We start from the raw sequence: 13,679 nt of genomic DNA on the forward strand, positions 1-13,679 counted from the left end.
GCTACTTAGTGGCGCATAATAAACGTATGGTGTACTATTGATATCACACTGTGTTTTTAATTGGTTTGTTAGCTGCAAGCACACTTGGCGTGAAGTCACTCATGTAAAGCTTAATCCCTTTCCCGGGACTGTCGACAAGTAATTTGGATGGATTGTTCATTGTTGTTGTTGACAGTCCGGGTATATGCCGCTGGCTAACTGGTGTTGAAAAAGTTAATTGAACACAAAATGAAATTATGTCCTCAACTAGAAATAGTATTGTATGAGAATTGTTACTCTCACTTAGCCAGGGCCAAACCATAAAGGTCTTACTAAAACAACATTGCACTATTATGGCTAGGTGAGAGATGTGAGCCAGGTAATTAGGATTAGCCACCAAAGCGTGAGCCTTTGTTCTAGAGCTATAGTCTTTATCTACAATGTGACACATGGATGAAGATTTTCTATGTGCCATGGTGGCATGGCTAAAATCATAAAATTAATGCACAACATGATCCATTTAGTGGAAAATGCAATATATTCAACCCATTCAAATGATTCAGAACCTGCACTCCATTAAACTGTTTTATCTCTGGCACTCTCTGTCCCCAGCTTAAAATGGGCTGGGCCATTTTGAATACCAGAGCGCATGACAAGAATTACCATTTTTGATTAATATGTAACAGTTTCTGTGTCAGTGGCAGGTTCCAGTACTAATGAAACTGTTCTTTCAGTTTCAGTAGGTTCAGAGAATTCAGCTCTTACGTTTACAGGCTTACATGATGTTTGCTAAATTATTGAACAATAAATTGATTGTTGTAATTGAATCATCAAAAGGAAACACTTCCAAGTGCTCTGTCTGGTTTTCTGTACAACCTTAAGTAAAAGTTGCATTTCAGTCTTGAAACTAGTTGCATTGAACAGAACTGAAAACATCAGAATACATAGTCCTAGACTTTTTCATTCTTCTTCAGATTACAAGAATGATCGAGTTGAAGGATGGAATCTCTCATTTAAGGAGTTTTACACAAAGGGTAAGTTGGATAAAAGAATAAGAGTGAGTAATATTGTCAAGTTTTGAGGTAATTAATTTTCCGTTGTGTATATATCGCCTATTCTCTCCCTGTATCATTTACACTTGAAAACGATACAAGAACCTGTAACGAAACGTCGTGTTCCAGTATTAAAGAAGTTGTCATCCATATACACTTATTCTATTTGACTTCCAACTTCTAAAAGTATGCCACTCAAACAACTTTTGAGGTAATGCATAAAACAGTTAAAGATATCTAAGGATTAGTTCACTTCTATCATGGTCACATTCCAGTCTCTATGTGCTGTGTAGCTACTGCTTGCATTTTAGCAAACACCCACAGATATGCTGGTCCTTGTAACTCTTCAGGCCAGACCAATTTTATTTCTTGTTTTACAGATCTGCCAGTTGTATTTCTTCAAAAATAAGACAAAAAAAATATTTTCACCACTCAAAATATAACATCCTTATGTAAAAACAAGAAATAAAATTGGTGTAGTCTAACAAAAATTCAAATATAATTTTCTTAATGATTGAGGGTGCATGTCCTTAGACATGTACGAAACACGTTTTCGCACCCCCTAAATGTTATTAAATGGTTTGTTTCAGTAATGTAATCTTTACAATATATGTATACCATAGTGTAACTTGTTTTCTGGGTAATAGCGCTAAAGATTATCATGAACATTGTTACATATCAGTAGATTATCAAAACTGTAATTCCATAAATATCACATCAACTTCTATAAATTTATTGTTAGAATGTTCTGTCGTCCGCTGTTTTCCAATGAAGCAAACATTTCGTGCCTTGTCCGCAAGCACGAACGCTAGAAGTGACGTACCATGTTTTCGGGTTACTCATTATTGCGCAGGGTCACACCCTTGTATGGAAGCACATGTGATGCATTCTTCTCCACAAAAATCAACAAATACAACATATTATTTTAATTATATAATAAATAAAATTTAATTAAAAGCCAAGCAAAGTGGTAATTTTTTTCTTGATGGTTTGTTTTTTGTGAAACGTGTTAAAAATAAACATATTTACAGGCAAGCTATTCAATCATTTGCACATTCATTCTTGTCTGCATGGCCCACCATGGCAGAGACGATAAAACATGTCATCATCGCAGTAGTATTTTAGATGAACCCAGAGGTCACATGCCTGGTATGAATTCTGCTGCATGAAAAAAATATATGTAAGAGATGACCAATTCGGTGTTCAGTGGATTTTTTTATTACATCAGCAACATTCCATTCGAGTCACGTGATATATATATTTGGCTTTTCACTCGAGCAGACGATGGTCCGCTTGACAACTTGCGAGCATTATTTCAAAAGGTATGCCTTACGTTCCATGGTAGAATTTTAGTACTTTGACAAAAAATTATCCACAACTTCTGTGACAGCTGAACATTTTTAACATTTTGTGTTACGATTGTGACGGAAACTTTTGCACACGAGACGGTGATTACAGATGGCACTGTCATCTCGCTGTATGCAAGAAATTACGGGGAAAAGAAATACCCCGAAAACATGGTATGGCATGGTAATTTTACGTATGCCTTATATCTAAGGACATTAAAAAGGACAATGGGCAAATATATCTAGGTTTGTTATAATTAGGTTCATGTGTTCACATGCCTGTTAGTAGTGATGCATATTTGTTCAGGTTCATAAACCTTAAGCTGTCACACAGTTTGCACAAATTCAGTCCGTGTTTAAGATGTCTCTGGAGGCCAGCAGAGTGCCTGGTTAATGCAGGTATCTATCTACACCTATAGACACCAGTATACACCTGCAGATTAGTCAATGCTGGACCTAAAGTCTGTCAGTTATAATTTCCTAGTCCTAGTTAGTAAAGGTGTTTTCCATTTGTAATCCAGACCATCAAAGAGGGAGATAAATAGTATTATCTAGCCTCATGTAAGAATGTCGAGTTTTGATTGGTCCATGTGACTCTGATAAAATACCATGTACATCCATCTCGGTCCGCCAGCGGGAGTATACGACTTTTATGCTCCCGCTGCGAAAGTCATATCCTCCCGCTACGCCTCGGTGACGACACGAGAAGTGAGAAAACGTGCATCGACAAGCCTTTAGTAACGTACGGTGCATTGAGGTCAAACGATCAGCCAGTGTCAACATGGCAGCAAGTCGATTCGATGCGTGTTATTTTGTTTTGATTTAGTGAAAACATTCAGCTAGATAAATGTATTATCACATCGTGTCGAGGGAAATACAGCGTTTTATCAGTCCCGAGTAAGGTTGTATTCCCCGACTCGGGACTGATAAAACCCTGTATTTCCCTCGACACGATGTGATAACTTATAGTACCATGGAAGTAGTCCGTTTGACACTTTAAGTCACAGATATTCCCTCGTACCACTGTCTGCCCGGCTGGTACATTATGAATACATGACACATTTTATAGACAACAACTTCTTTCTTTTGTTTTTTTACATTGTTTCAGGGCTAATACTTGCTCCTTGATCAGATGAGTGATGAAGGAGCATGAATTAGCCCAGAAAAGTCATGATAAAGAATGAAAAGAAGTTTTCGTCCTTAAAATGTGTCATGTATTTATGTTCATCCAACTTATAAATGTCTGCCATGCACAAGCAGATTATGTTGCAAAACACTCATGTGCCCATTTATTGCTCCATGTTACATTGCTCCCTTGAATGAAAGTTTAAAATACTTCTAAATTAAAGAAAAGTTTTTAACTAAAGAACAGTTGTTTCCCAGTTTCTTGGGCATGTGCAGTGGAAGCCCTCTGAACTGGCATGTGTTGGACCTGCAAAAATGTGCCGGTATAGCGAACTTTTCCCTTTTTAACCCAAGAATGATATTCCGTAAATCACTGTGTAGTCAATACATTTCCGCCAATCTCCAAAACCATGTTGACACAGGAGGTGACTGACAAATTGGGAAATGTCAGTTACTTTAATTTGCCAAATGACAGGTACCATGCACCTAATTTGCCATCGTATATAACTGTAATCCAGTCCAGCCAATCAACAGGAGAGCCAAGATAGCAGATGCTGGTTTTGTAAGCGTTAACTACAGTACAAACCGTCAGTTCGGTGGTCTTTATTGTGCTGAAGTACGGTGTATGCTGAAACTGGATTAGAGGGCGTGCAAATGATCATAAATTAACTAGCTTCCGCCGGGACCAAATTCTAGTGCTGATATTGACAGCATGCCGGATTTGAGGATCCCAGTTTTAAGGGCTTCTACTGTAGTTTGAATTCTTGCCAAGTCTCTATGATGCTAATATCAATGGATGACTTCAGAGAAAATAATGAGCCAAATATCAGCATGATAGATAGGAACCAGTCTTGCTCAGAAATACACGATCTCATTTGCTAAGGGTCAACAACTAGGGCAAATCCTTGCCCAGTAGTCTGTACCTCACTCCTCTGTGTGTACAGGATACACCAGTTACCTCGGAGACATAATGGATGAATGGCATGGTGTCATACACCAATGGAGCAGTGCTCGTCATCTGTAATCTGGTCCAGACTTGAATATCTACAGGCAGCCTTCATGTTGCTGAAGCAGTGCTGAGTGAAGCGCTGAAATAAAACATTAACAAAAGCTTCATTAGCTTCTGGCATACACTGCATCATATTGTTGCTATGGTAACTGTCTTTGTTTCAGTGCTGTGTAAGTTTGGTAACTGCATCGGAAGGTGGCAGCCAGAAATTGGACATTATGGAGGTTTGATTGACATTAAGGTAGGTTGATTAAAATACAGGTAGAGTTGACTAATTGGCATGAAAGATCACATATATTAGGGGGTGCAAATGCATAAGTCACTCACTGACATTGTTATAAATGAAACCTGTCATTAAAAATGCTCATTTCGATCTTTAATTAACTCAAATCGACCTTTTTGACAACAGTGCACAATTCTCAACCACAAACGAAATTTCAACCAATCAGAGGGCACGTCTCCGTAATGTAATAGTAGGTATAGATATGAGGGTCCATGCAGAATTCATCTGCATTTCAGGGGGTAAAGTATTTCATTTGCAGGTTTGTACAAACATGAAATCGCAATAGCTGTTGTGAAAAGTGGAAGCTATATGTTCTCACAATCTACTATCATTTAGTTTTGTCTCCTGTTTTGCCTAGTTTCCGAGTTACATCCCTTGTTTTCATAGATGATTCTGTCAAAATCACATAATTCGTGTTAGGTGGTATATTCTTACACATGATTTGTCATCATTCATTTGATGCTCGGCTAATTAATTTATAACAGGTACAGGTAACGCCACTTAGATTACCCGACAAAGGTCCCTATTTGTCATTTCTTGTGTCTGGATCGATCAAAGGATTAACCGATAACATGCTGATTGATTAATTACTTTTATGCAGATTTAAATGGGGGATTTGTCCAAAGGTAGTGTTTGTGTATGTACATTTACTAACCTATACTGAATAATTTTTGTGGATATTTATAGATACATTCCTTAAACAAGGTAATAGCCTGACATTGCTCCTATAACTTTAATTTTAATATTTGCATTTTGTTTTTATCAAGTTGTCATACTTTCAGCAGAATCATTGTTTTCGTCCTGAAGTGTAATGATGCAGATGACATACACTAGGGCGTGCGTGCGAAGTATGATTCTTATAGGAAAACTATAAAATGTCTACATGTTACATTTCTGTTAAGATCGCCTCTTTTTATTATGTTTCAAAATGCATACAATTATGATTATAAAGTAATTAGGATTATGAGACCAAATATAAAGATATATATTGACATGTGACTACATACTGGTGAGTGAACGTTTACAAACCAAGTAAATTTAGCAAGTGATGAAATTTACAGTGTTCCCAGAAATTATTGAGAAAATCTTTGTTTTTTTTCTAATAATGCTAAGATTGGAAAAAGGGCTTTCACTATGCACTAAGCATACTAAATAAGGGAGACAACTCTTGAAGGCTTAGAAGGCAGCTCATTACGTCAAGAGTTATCTCCCTTGTCTGAGCAGATGGCTTCCTGTGTTGACATGGCAGAATTTACAGCAAGAGAGAAAAGAAAGCTCATTCTAGATGATTTTGAAAGGGGTGAGGCTGATGCTAAAGTGTTAGCTTGTAGACATGGTATTCCTCTGTCTACAGTACACAGAACTTTGAAGAATATTCAAACAGGAACCGGGATAGAGCACAAAGCAGGGGCAGGTCGGCCTAGGAAATTCAGTGTTGTGGATCGCCGAAGACCTGGGCAGATTGTGAGTAGGGGCAAATTGAAAAGTGTTGAGAACATCAGAAATGAAATGATTAGCAGAGGAAGTCCTCAGGTATGCAATGAAACAGTTAGGCAGGAATTACAGAGACTTAATTGGGTGAAAAAACGTGGAATTCCCTCGCCGTTGATGAAAGATGCACAAAAGGAAAAACGTTTAAACTGGTGTCGGGCTCATGAAAATCAAGATTGGGATAATGTTTTCTTTTCGGATGCATCTGCATTTCAGGGGGGAAAGTATTTCGTTTACAGATTTGTACAAACATGAAATCGCAATAGCTGTTGTGAAAAGTGGAAGCTATATGTTCTCACAATCTACTATCATTTAGTTTTGTCTCCTGTTTTGCCTAGTTTCCGAGTTACATCCCTTGTTTTCATAGATGATTCTGTCAAAATCACATAATTCGTGTTAGGTGGTATATTCTTACACGTGATTTGTCATCATTCATTTGATGCTCGGTTAATTAATTTATAACAGGTACAGGTAACGCCACTTAGATTACCCGACAAAGGTCCCTATTTGTCATTTCTTGTGTCTGGATCGATCAAAGGATTAACCGATAACATGCTGATTGATTAATTACTTTTATGCAGATTTAAATGGGGGATTTGTCCAAAGGTAGTGTTTGTGTATGTACATTTACTAACCTATACTGAATAATTTTTGTGGATATTTATAGATACATTCCTTAAACAAGGTAATAGCCTGACATTGCTCCTATAACTTTAATTTTAATGTTTGCATTTTGTTTTTATCAAGTTGTCATACTTTCAGCAGAATCATTGTTTTCGTCCTGAAGTGTAATGATGCAGATGACATACACAAGTATTGTGTCTGAAATGGGTTTCCACAGTTATTTTTCCCCCAGACAACACCCCAACTTCTGAGGTCATGACCTTTTAACATTACCATTAACCAATGCAGACAACTGGCTGATCGGTGATGTCATAAATGAGAACTATTTTTTAGGGTTCATTTCTGTTTTGATGTTTTTGCATTAGTGCAGAGGCATAAAAATATGTTTGCTGGAAAACTTTGGATAAAAAACTCTACTTTCAAGTTTGTGACTTCCGAAAGGTGACAGAAGGAAACCGAAGCTGACTTCTTGTCAGTCTAAGTAAACTTATCCTCAGTACTTTTCTTTACACTCCACTACTGAGTCTAACAAAACCTTATGGGAGGTCGCGTCAGGTAACCTTTGAGATTGACCAATCAGAATACACCTTACCAGATCGCGAAAGTGCACATTCGCACATACCTTTTGAACTATTTATCTCGAAAAGGTGCGTACCCAAACGATTCCGAATGCTATATAGTGTGCGCTCACTTCTGGGTGATGCACACAGCGTACGTACAACCATGACAACAGTGAGTAAACAGTCACTGAAAATGGTGTTTTTGACAATATTCAAGGATGTCATCTCGCGGAAATATTAGCTAATGGTAACCATGTCAACAGAAACCCCAAAGCGTATATACTACAGGTCAAATAACTGTGTTATATGCAGATTTTTGTTTGTGTGGAGATCTGTGTCACTGACCTGAATATTTTGAAAGTCCCTCTGATCCCTAAATAGTAGCCATTGTCTGATTGATGAAATCTATTTAACCATCTCATCTTTGATTGGATGGTCATTGGTCGCACAAAGGTTACCTGACGCGACCTTCTACTAGGTTTTGTTAGACTCAGTGGTGGAGTATAACAAAATACACTGAGACTAAGTTTACTTAGACTGACTTCTTGTTTACAAACACAAAATCTTACATCACTACTTCATCTGTAGTGACTGCGTAAATCCAGATGTAATTTACATTATGCTGGGATAATATTGGTAGAACTAAGAACTGGTAGATTAAGTAACATCATGGTAGGTTGATTTAGGAGATAAACATACTGTGTTGGAAGATCAGAGGTATATAACGAAACTATAATAGCTCTAAATTTGATTTAAAACCGAACGCGTCATCTTTGACATCTATTAAAACAATAAACAGATACATGTTTACCAGTTCATTGACATGTAGGCCAGCTTCAAAATTGCTATACTGTAGATTATTAGTATGAGTGATTATTATGTGAATCTTTGGGTGTAGCAATAGCTAATTTCAGTCATTGTACTGTAAAAATATTGGTTATCACTTTGGTGTGAAGTGTAAAGAAATTAAAGATTGAATTAGAAAATAAACCAACCGGTACTGTGTTTGGAAATTGTAGGTAGTGTTACGGAAATATGATAGAATTTAATTTAGAAACAATTTCTCCGTTAACGGATAAGGATCAGTGGCCATATCGTCAACGAAATCTAAAATAATAAAATGAATAAGTTATGCACTTTATATGGAAATAATGAAATAGACCATAACTCCATCTGTTTTGGCATTACACTGAATTTACGTAATCGTTTTTGCTTGTGAAATGTTTCGTTGGAAAGCAGACGATCTGTTGGCATTGTTCAACTCAATTTGTATAGTAATCTCAATCTGTATAATGTGATTATGTACCTCTGAATGACTTTGATTAACCAATCACAGTCCAGTATTTACCGAAGTCATGGTAGAATGTACAGTGTTTGGGACTTCTTATTAGTTTATTATCAAAGCTGTAGGAGTCATTATATATTCATATTTGAATTCACAATATGCACAATAAATTGTCCCAATAGGCATGATCAGCTGTGTTACATCTTGAATGGAACTGGCAAGAACTATACTTTTGATTTTCTACTTTCAGTTTGACAGGGGCTGTATCAAAGGCAGAGAATGCTTCCCACCGGTGGATCCTCATGTTGACCAGCCCCTGAGGATACGACCCCTGTTCTCCATACACTTGGCCGAGGATCCATCCATCCTGGAGGTGTTCTGCCTCAAGGGTTTTAATGGCCCTCACAAAGGACAGCTGTCTTGGGTAAGAGGTGAACCTGCATCTTTGAAGAGTTACTCTAAATGCTACTGGAAATTGGCAATACTGATGAAAGGTCAGCAGAGATCTGTCAGTTACTAGACGTGAATGTGTACAAAGCAGTTTTTGGCTGTAAGTCATGGTGTCTGGATTAGTATTGAAGAACTTTATTGGTAACAACCTCTTTTATTTGTGAGTGCCCAAGCATCATTCTCCTCTCTACTAATCTTTCCAATTCAACAATAGACTGATCCAGTCCAAGCCGATAAGCCCTGCCCACTTTGTTTTTGACTTTGGTGGAGACAACCTCAGACTAGTAACAATGGCGTCACCACCAGCAAAATTTATGTGATTTGGAATGATTTGGATGAATTCTGCTTGTGGTACTTTGGTATCCATTGTTTTGTGAATGATATTTAAAGAAGAAAGTTGTATGTATTTTATTTTTAATATCTTAGTTGACATACTGTAAATAGTGACTGAAAATGAGTAACATGCCCGATGAAAAATCGTTGTGGCCAGTGCCTGCGTGTTAGGAAGCGAGTTTTCTTTTGAAATAATTAATCGTTCTGTGAATTCACGTCCTTTCAAGATACTAGCAGGGAAGTGAAAATGAAGTATGTTGTTTCTTTTTTTCCCTCTAAATTCCCATTGTAATTTCATAAAAAACACATGAACGCAACCACATTTTTGTAGTTGTAGATCATTTCGGTATCTGTAAATAGATTGTCAACACTGCGTGAGGCACTTTCAGTTCAGTCTTTTGTCTGATGTTCAAATTTAGTTAAGTCATTTATGTGAAATCATAGGTTTCTACCTTTGATGAACAAAGCAGAAAAATATTTCCCGTCAACAGTGAGTACTTCATGCACCTTATTTTTCTGTATCTGTATATGTAACAAGTTTTGCTATTATGGTCGTCCCTAACCAACGTAATTTGGCGTAATTTGATGCACATCGCTTTGACCCCAGAAATCAGTCTGACAAATCCACAATGAGCGCCTGGCCTGCAGATTGCAGATCAATGAATGCGCCAATTTTGATTGACAGACTGGATCGGTCTATTAGCAAACAGTCTGTAAACTATACATAATCCATTGACCATCTTCTCCACTATGAAAACAACGTTTACATGTTGTGGTATATGCAATGTTAGGTTTGTTGTAGGGAGAAGATGGGCAGCTTCTGGTGTTTGAATGTTCTGAAAACAACAACCACCAGCACCCGGAGGGGAAGCAGAAGGTAAAGTGTCTTAATTCCATCCTGAAAGTCTTCAGTTACATATACTACTCAAAATTTGATAAGGATCACTAGGTTATGCGTGTGTAATTTACCACTAAGATAACAAAAGACCTAAATTTGACTCAGAAACGTGTTTACTCAGGTTATGAATGAAAATTCATGAACAGCATGAACTTTTATCAATACGGAATGCTTGAAATCTGATAACAACACCATAAGGTGTTCATTACAAAATGTTAGCAGCAAACCAGAGAAAGAATTACACAGTTTAGGGGGATAGTCCATCATTACTCTTAGTCGATGAAGTGTCAGTACCGGGTATGGCCTCCCCTTGTATCAATGACGCCTGGACAACGTCGAGCCATGCTGTCAATGAGCACCCGGATGTTTCCAATGGAAAGGTTGTTCCACTCTTCCACGATGGTGTTTCCGAGCTCTGCCAAAGTCGTGGGTTGTGCTCTATGGCGTGAAAGGGCAACCTGCAGCATGTTTCAGACATGCCTAATCGGGTTCAAGTCCGGCGAGCACGCTGGCCAGTACATGCGGAAAATTGTCTCCTGCTAAAGGTACTGCTCCACCACCCTGGCGTGATGAGGATAGGCGTTATTATCCATCAAGATGAATTCAGTGCCAACAGCACCAGCGTAGGGTGTGACGTAAACATCGAGGATCTCATCCCGGTACCACACCCCCGTCATTGATCCTCTCTCCAGGATATGAAGATCTGTTCTTCCATCCCTGCTGATTCCACCCCAGACCATGATGGAAGCACCACAATAACGGTCGTGTTCACTGAAGTTGGCATCATGGAAACGTTCACATTGTCGTCACCACACTCGGTGCCTCCTGTCTGTACAGTCCAAACAATACCTGGACTTATCAGTCAACAGAACTGGAACCCAATCATTTTGTGCCCAAGTGACATGATCTTCAGCCCAGTCCAATCCGGTGTCGAACAGTCAGAGGGATTCGTACTCATGCCCTTTTCGAGTTGAGACCTGCATTGTGAAGACGATTCCGTATCATCTGAGTGGACACATTCACCCATGAGTAGGTTCAGGAGGTCGTTACATATTCTGGTTGCTGTCCAGAAGTGATGGCATCGTGCCTGAAGAGCCACAAAATGGTTTTGGCTTTGGGTTGTCGACCTCTGATGACCACCCCCATGTCTGTGTGCTGCTGTAGCAAAAGTTTGCTGTTGGATCCAGGCCCTATTTACAACGCTCTGACTGACGTTTAGTGCATAGTCAGCGTCAAGCGTTCCAATACATCTGGCCAGTTGTTCTGTCGTCAGGAGACGCCTTACACATTGAGGGGGCATTGTGTTGATAAACATTGTGTAAACACTCAAGTGAGTTCGAAATTTTAGAAAGAATAAGACACCAATGCCTGAGTGAAAATCGTCCAATGGTAGCAAAAGCATAAACTGTGATGAAAAACATGGCATGAAATGCACGTGCAAGTTTGTTGAAGATGTTTTGGATTTCACTTGAACACAATATTATAAATAAATATAAATATGTATAAATTATGCATTTATATAGGCCATCTTATCCAGAAAGTACTCCTGCTCAAGAGTGCTCAGTTGTAAGCTCTTTTGAGGAGGATGGTCTTCAGTGTGGACCGGAAGCTGCTGAAATTTTCAGATCGCCTGACATCCAACGGTAGCCCATTCCACAGAGCAGAGCCTGCTCTGCTGAAGGGTCTCCAACCATATGTGTTGATCCGAAATGGTGGAACTGTCAGCATTTTCTGGTCTGCAGATGTCAGTGTACGTCCAGGTTGGTGTGTGGTTGTCAGTTCTTGCAGGTACATCGGAGCATTGTACACAAGTGTTAGAAGTTTAAAGATAATTCTTTGTCTCACAGGGAGCCAGTGTAGCTCTTTCAGGACTGGTGTTGTGTGCTCATGCATACGAGTATGGGTAATAAGTCTGGCAGCCATGTTTTGCACACACTGTAGCTTGTCAAGATGCTGCTGTTGGGAGCCATACAGGAGACTGTTGCAGTAGTCTAAACGTGATGTTACAAATGCATGTACAAGACTTTGTAGCGCATCCTCGTCTACATATTTTCTGATCTGTCCAATGTTTCTGAGTTGGTGGTATGCATTTTTGCAGATGTTGCTGACATGCTTGTCCATGCAGAGGGTTGAATCAAAGATTACCCCCAAGTTTCGAGCGTGTTTCTTTGGCTCAACAGTGGTGCCACCAATTTGTAAATTCGGAACTTCAAGCTTGGACTTGATAATCAGGAGCTCAGTCTTTTCATCATTATGTTTAAGAAAGTTTGTTGACATCCAGCATCTGATGTCAGCAATGCACTTTTCCACCCTTTCAAAGGTATTAGCGACTGACGTTGGTATCAGTGGCCTAAATCCGAGATAGAGTTGTGTGTCATCTGCATAAAGATGAAAACTGAGATTATTATTCCTCGCTATGTCTCCAGTAGGGAGTGTATATATAGTGAAAAGTATTGGGGCACTCCGAACTTAAGTTCACTATATTCAGAGGTAACTCCGTTGATGATGACAGCCTGTTGACATCCCGAAAGGTATGATCTGAACCATCGCAACTCATCTCCTTCTACGCCGATGCGTGATTGCAGTAAGTTCAACAGAATTGCATGGTCAATTGTGTCAAACGCCGCTGAGAGGTCTAGTAGGACAAGAACTGCTGCTCCTTCACTGTCAACTGCCTGTAGAAAGTCATTCTGGACACGCAGCAGACCTGTTTCCGTGCTGTGACCAGCCTTGTAGGCTGACTGTAGGACTTCCCCAAGATTGCTTTCTTGCATATGTTTTTGAAGCCGTAGTGCTACGACTCGTTCAATCAGTTTGGAAATGAAAGGCAGATTCGAAACTGGTCTGTAATTTTTTAGAAGTTCTTGATCGAGCGTTGGCTTCTTCAGCAGTGGCATTATTAAAGCTTCCTTCAACACAAGTGGTACCTCATGCTCTGTAAGCGAAAGATTTACAATAGAGGTGATGACTGGAGAAAGAACATCTTGGCATTGCTTGAGTAGCCATGTTGGACAGGGATCCAGAGAACAGGACTTTGTAGGACTCTTCATGATAATTCTTCGAACTTCATCTTCACATGTGGGTACAAACTGTGTCAGACACGCTACAGCTGGTATAGAGTGTGTTTCATGTTGCAAACATGCTATAACTGGTTCAGCTTGTTTGTCAAAGTCTGAAATTGCAGCCTCGTTTTCCTTAGATGTATCAAGGATGTTACGAATGTTCTGAAACTTTTCCATAAAGA

At 39.0% G+C, this 13,679-nt stretch overlaps 1 protein-coding gene across 2 annotated transcripts in view; it reads left to right on the top strand.

Annotated features, from left to right (window-relative positions):
* Nucleotides 1-13,679, top strand: part of LOC137258424 (F-box only protein 31-like) — a 44,676-nt gene that overhangs the window by 7,532 nt on the left and 23,465 nt on the right. For both annotated transcript variants that reach the window (XM_067796101.1, XM_067796102.1), the window contains exons 2-5: nucleotides 954-1,013; nucleotides 4,676-4,752; nucleotides 9,005-9,178; nucleotides 10,340-10,414. In XM_067796101.1, coding sequence (XP_067652202.1) covers nucleotides 954-1,013; nucleotides 4,676-4,752; nucleotides 9,005-9,178; nucleotides 10,340-10,414 — 386 coding nt within the window. The remainder of the gene's footprint in view (nucleotides 1-953; nucleotides 1,014-4,675; nucleotides 4,753-9,004; nucleotides 9,179-10,339; nucleotides 10,415-13,679) is intronic.

This window comes from Haliotis asinina, chromosome 12 (assembly GCF_037392515.1).
Source record: "Haliotis asinina isolate JCU_RB_2024 chromosome 12, JCU_Hal_asi_v2, whole genome shotgun sequence".
NCBI lineage: Eukaryota > Metazoa > Mollusca > Gastropoda > Lepetellida > Haliotidae > Haliotis > Haliotis asinina.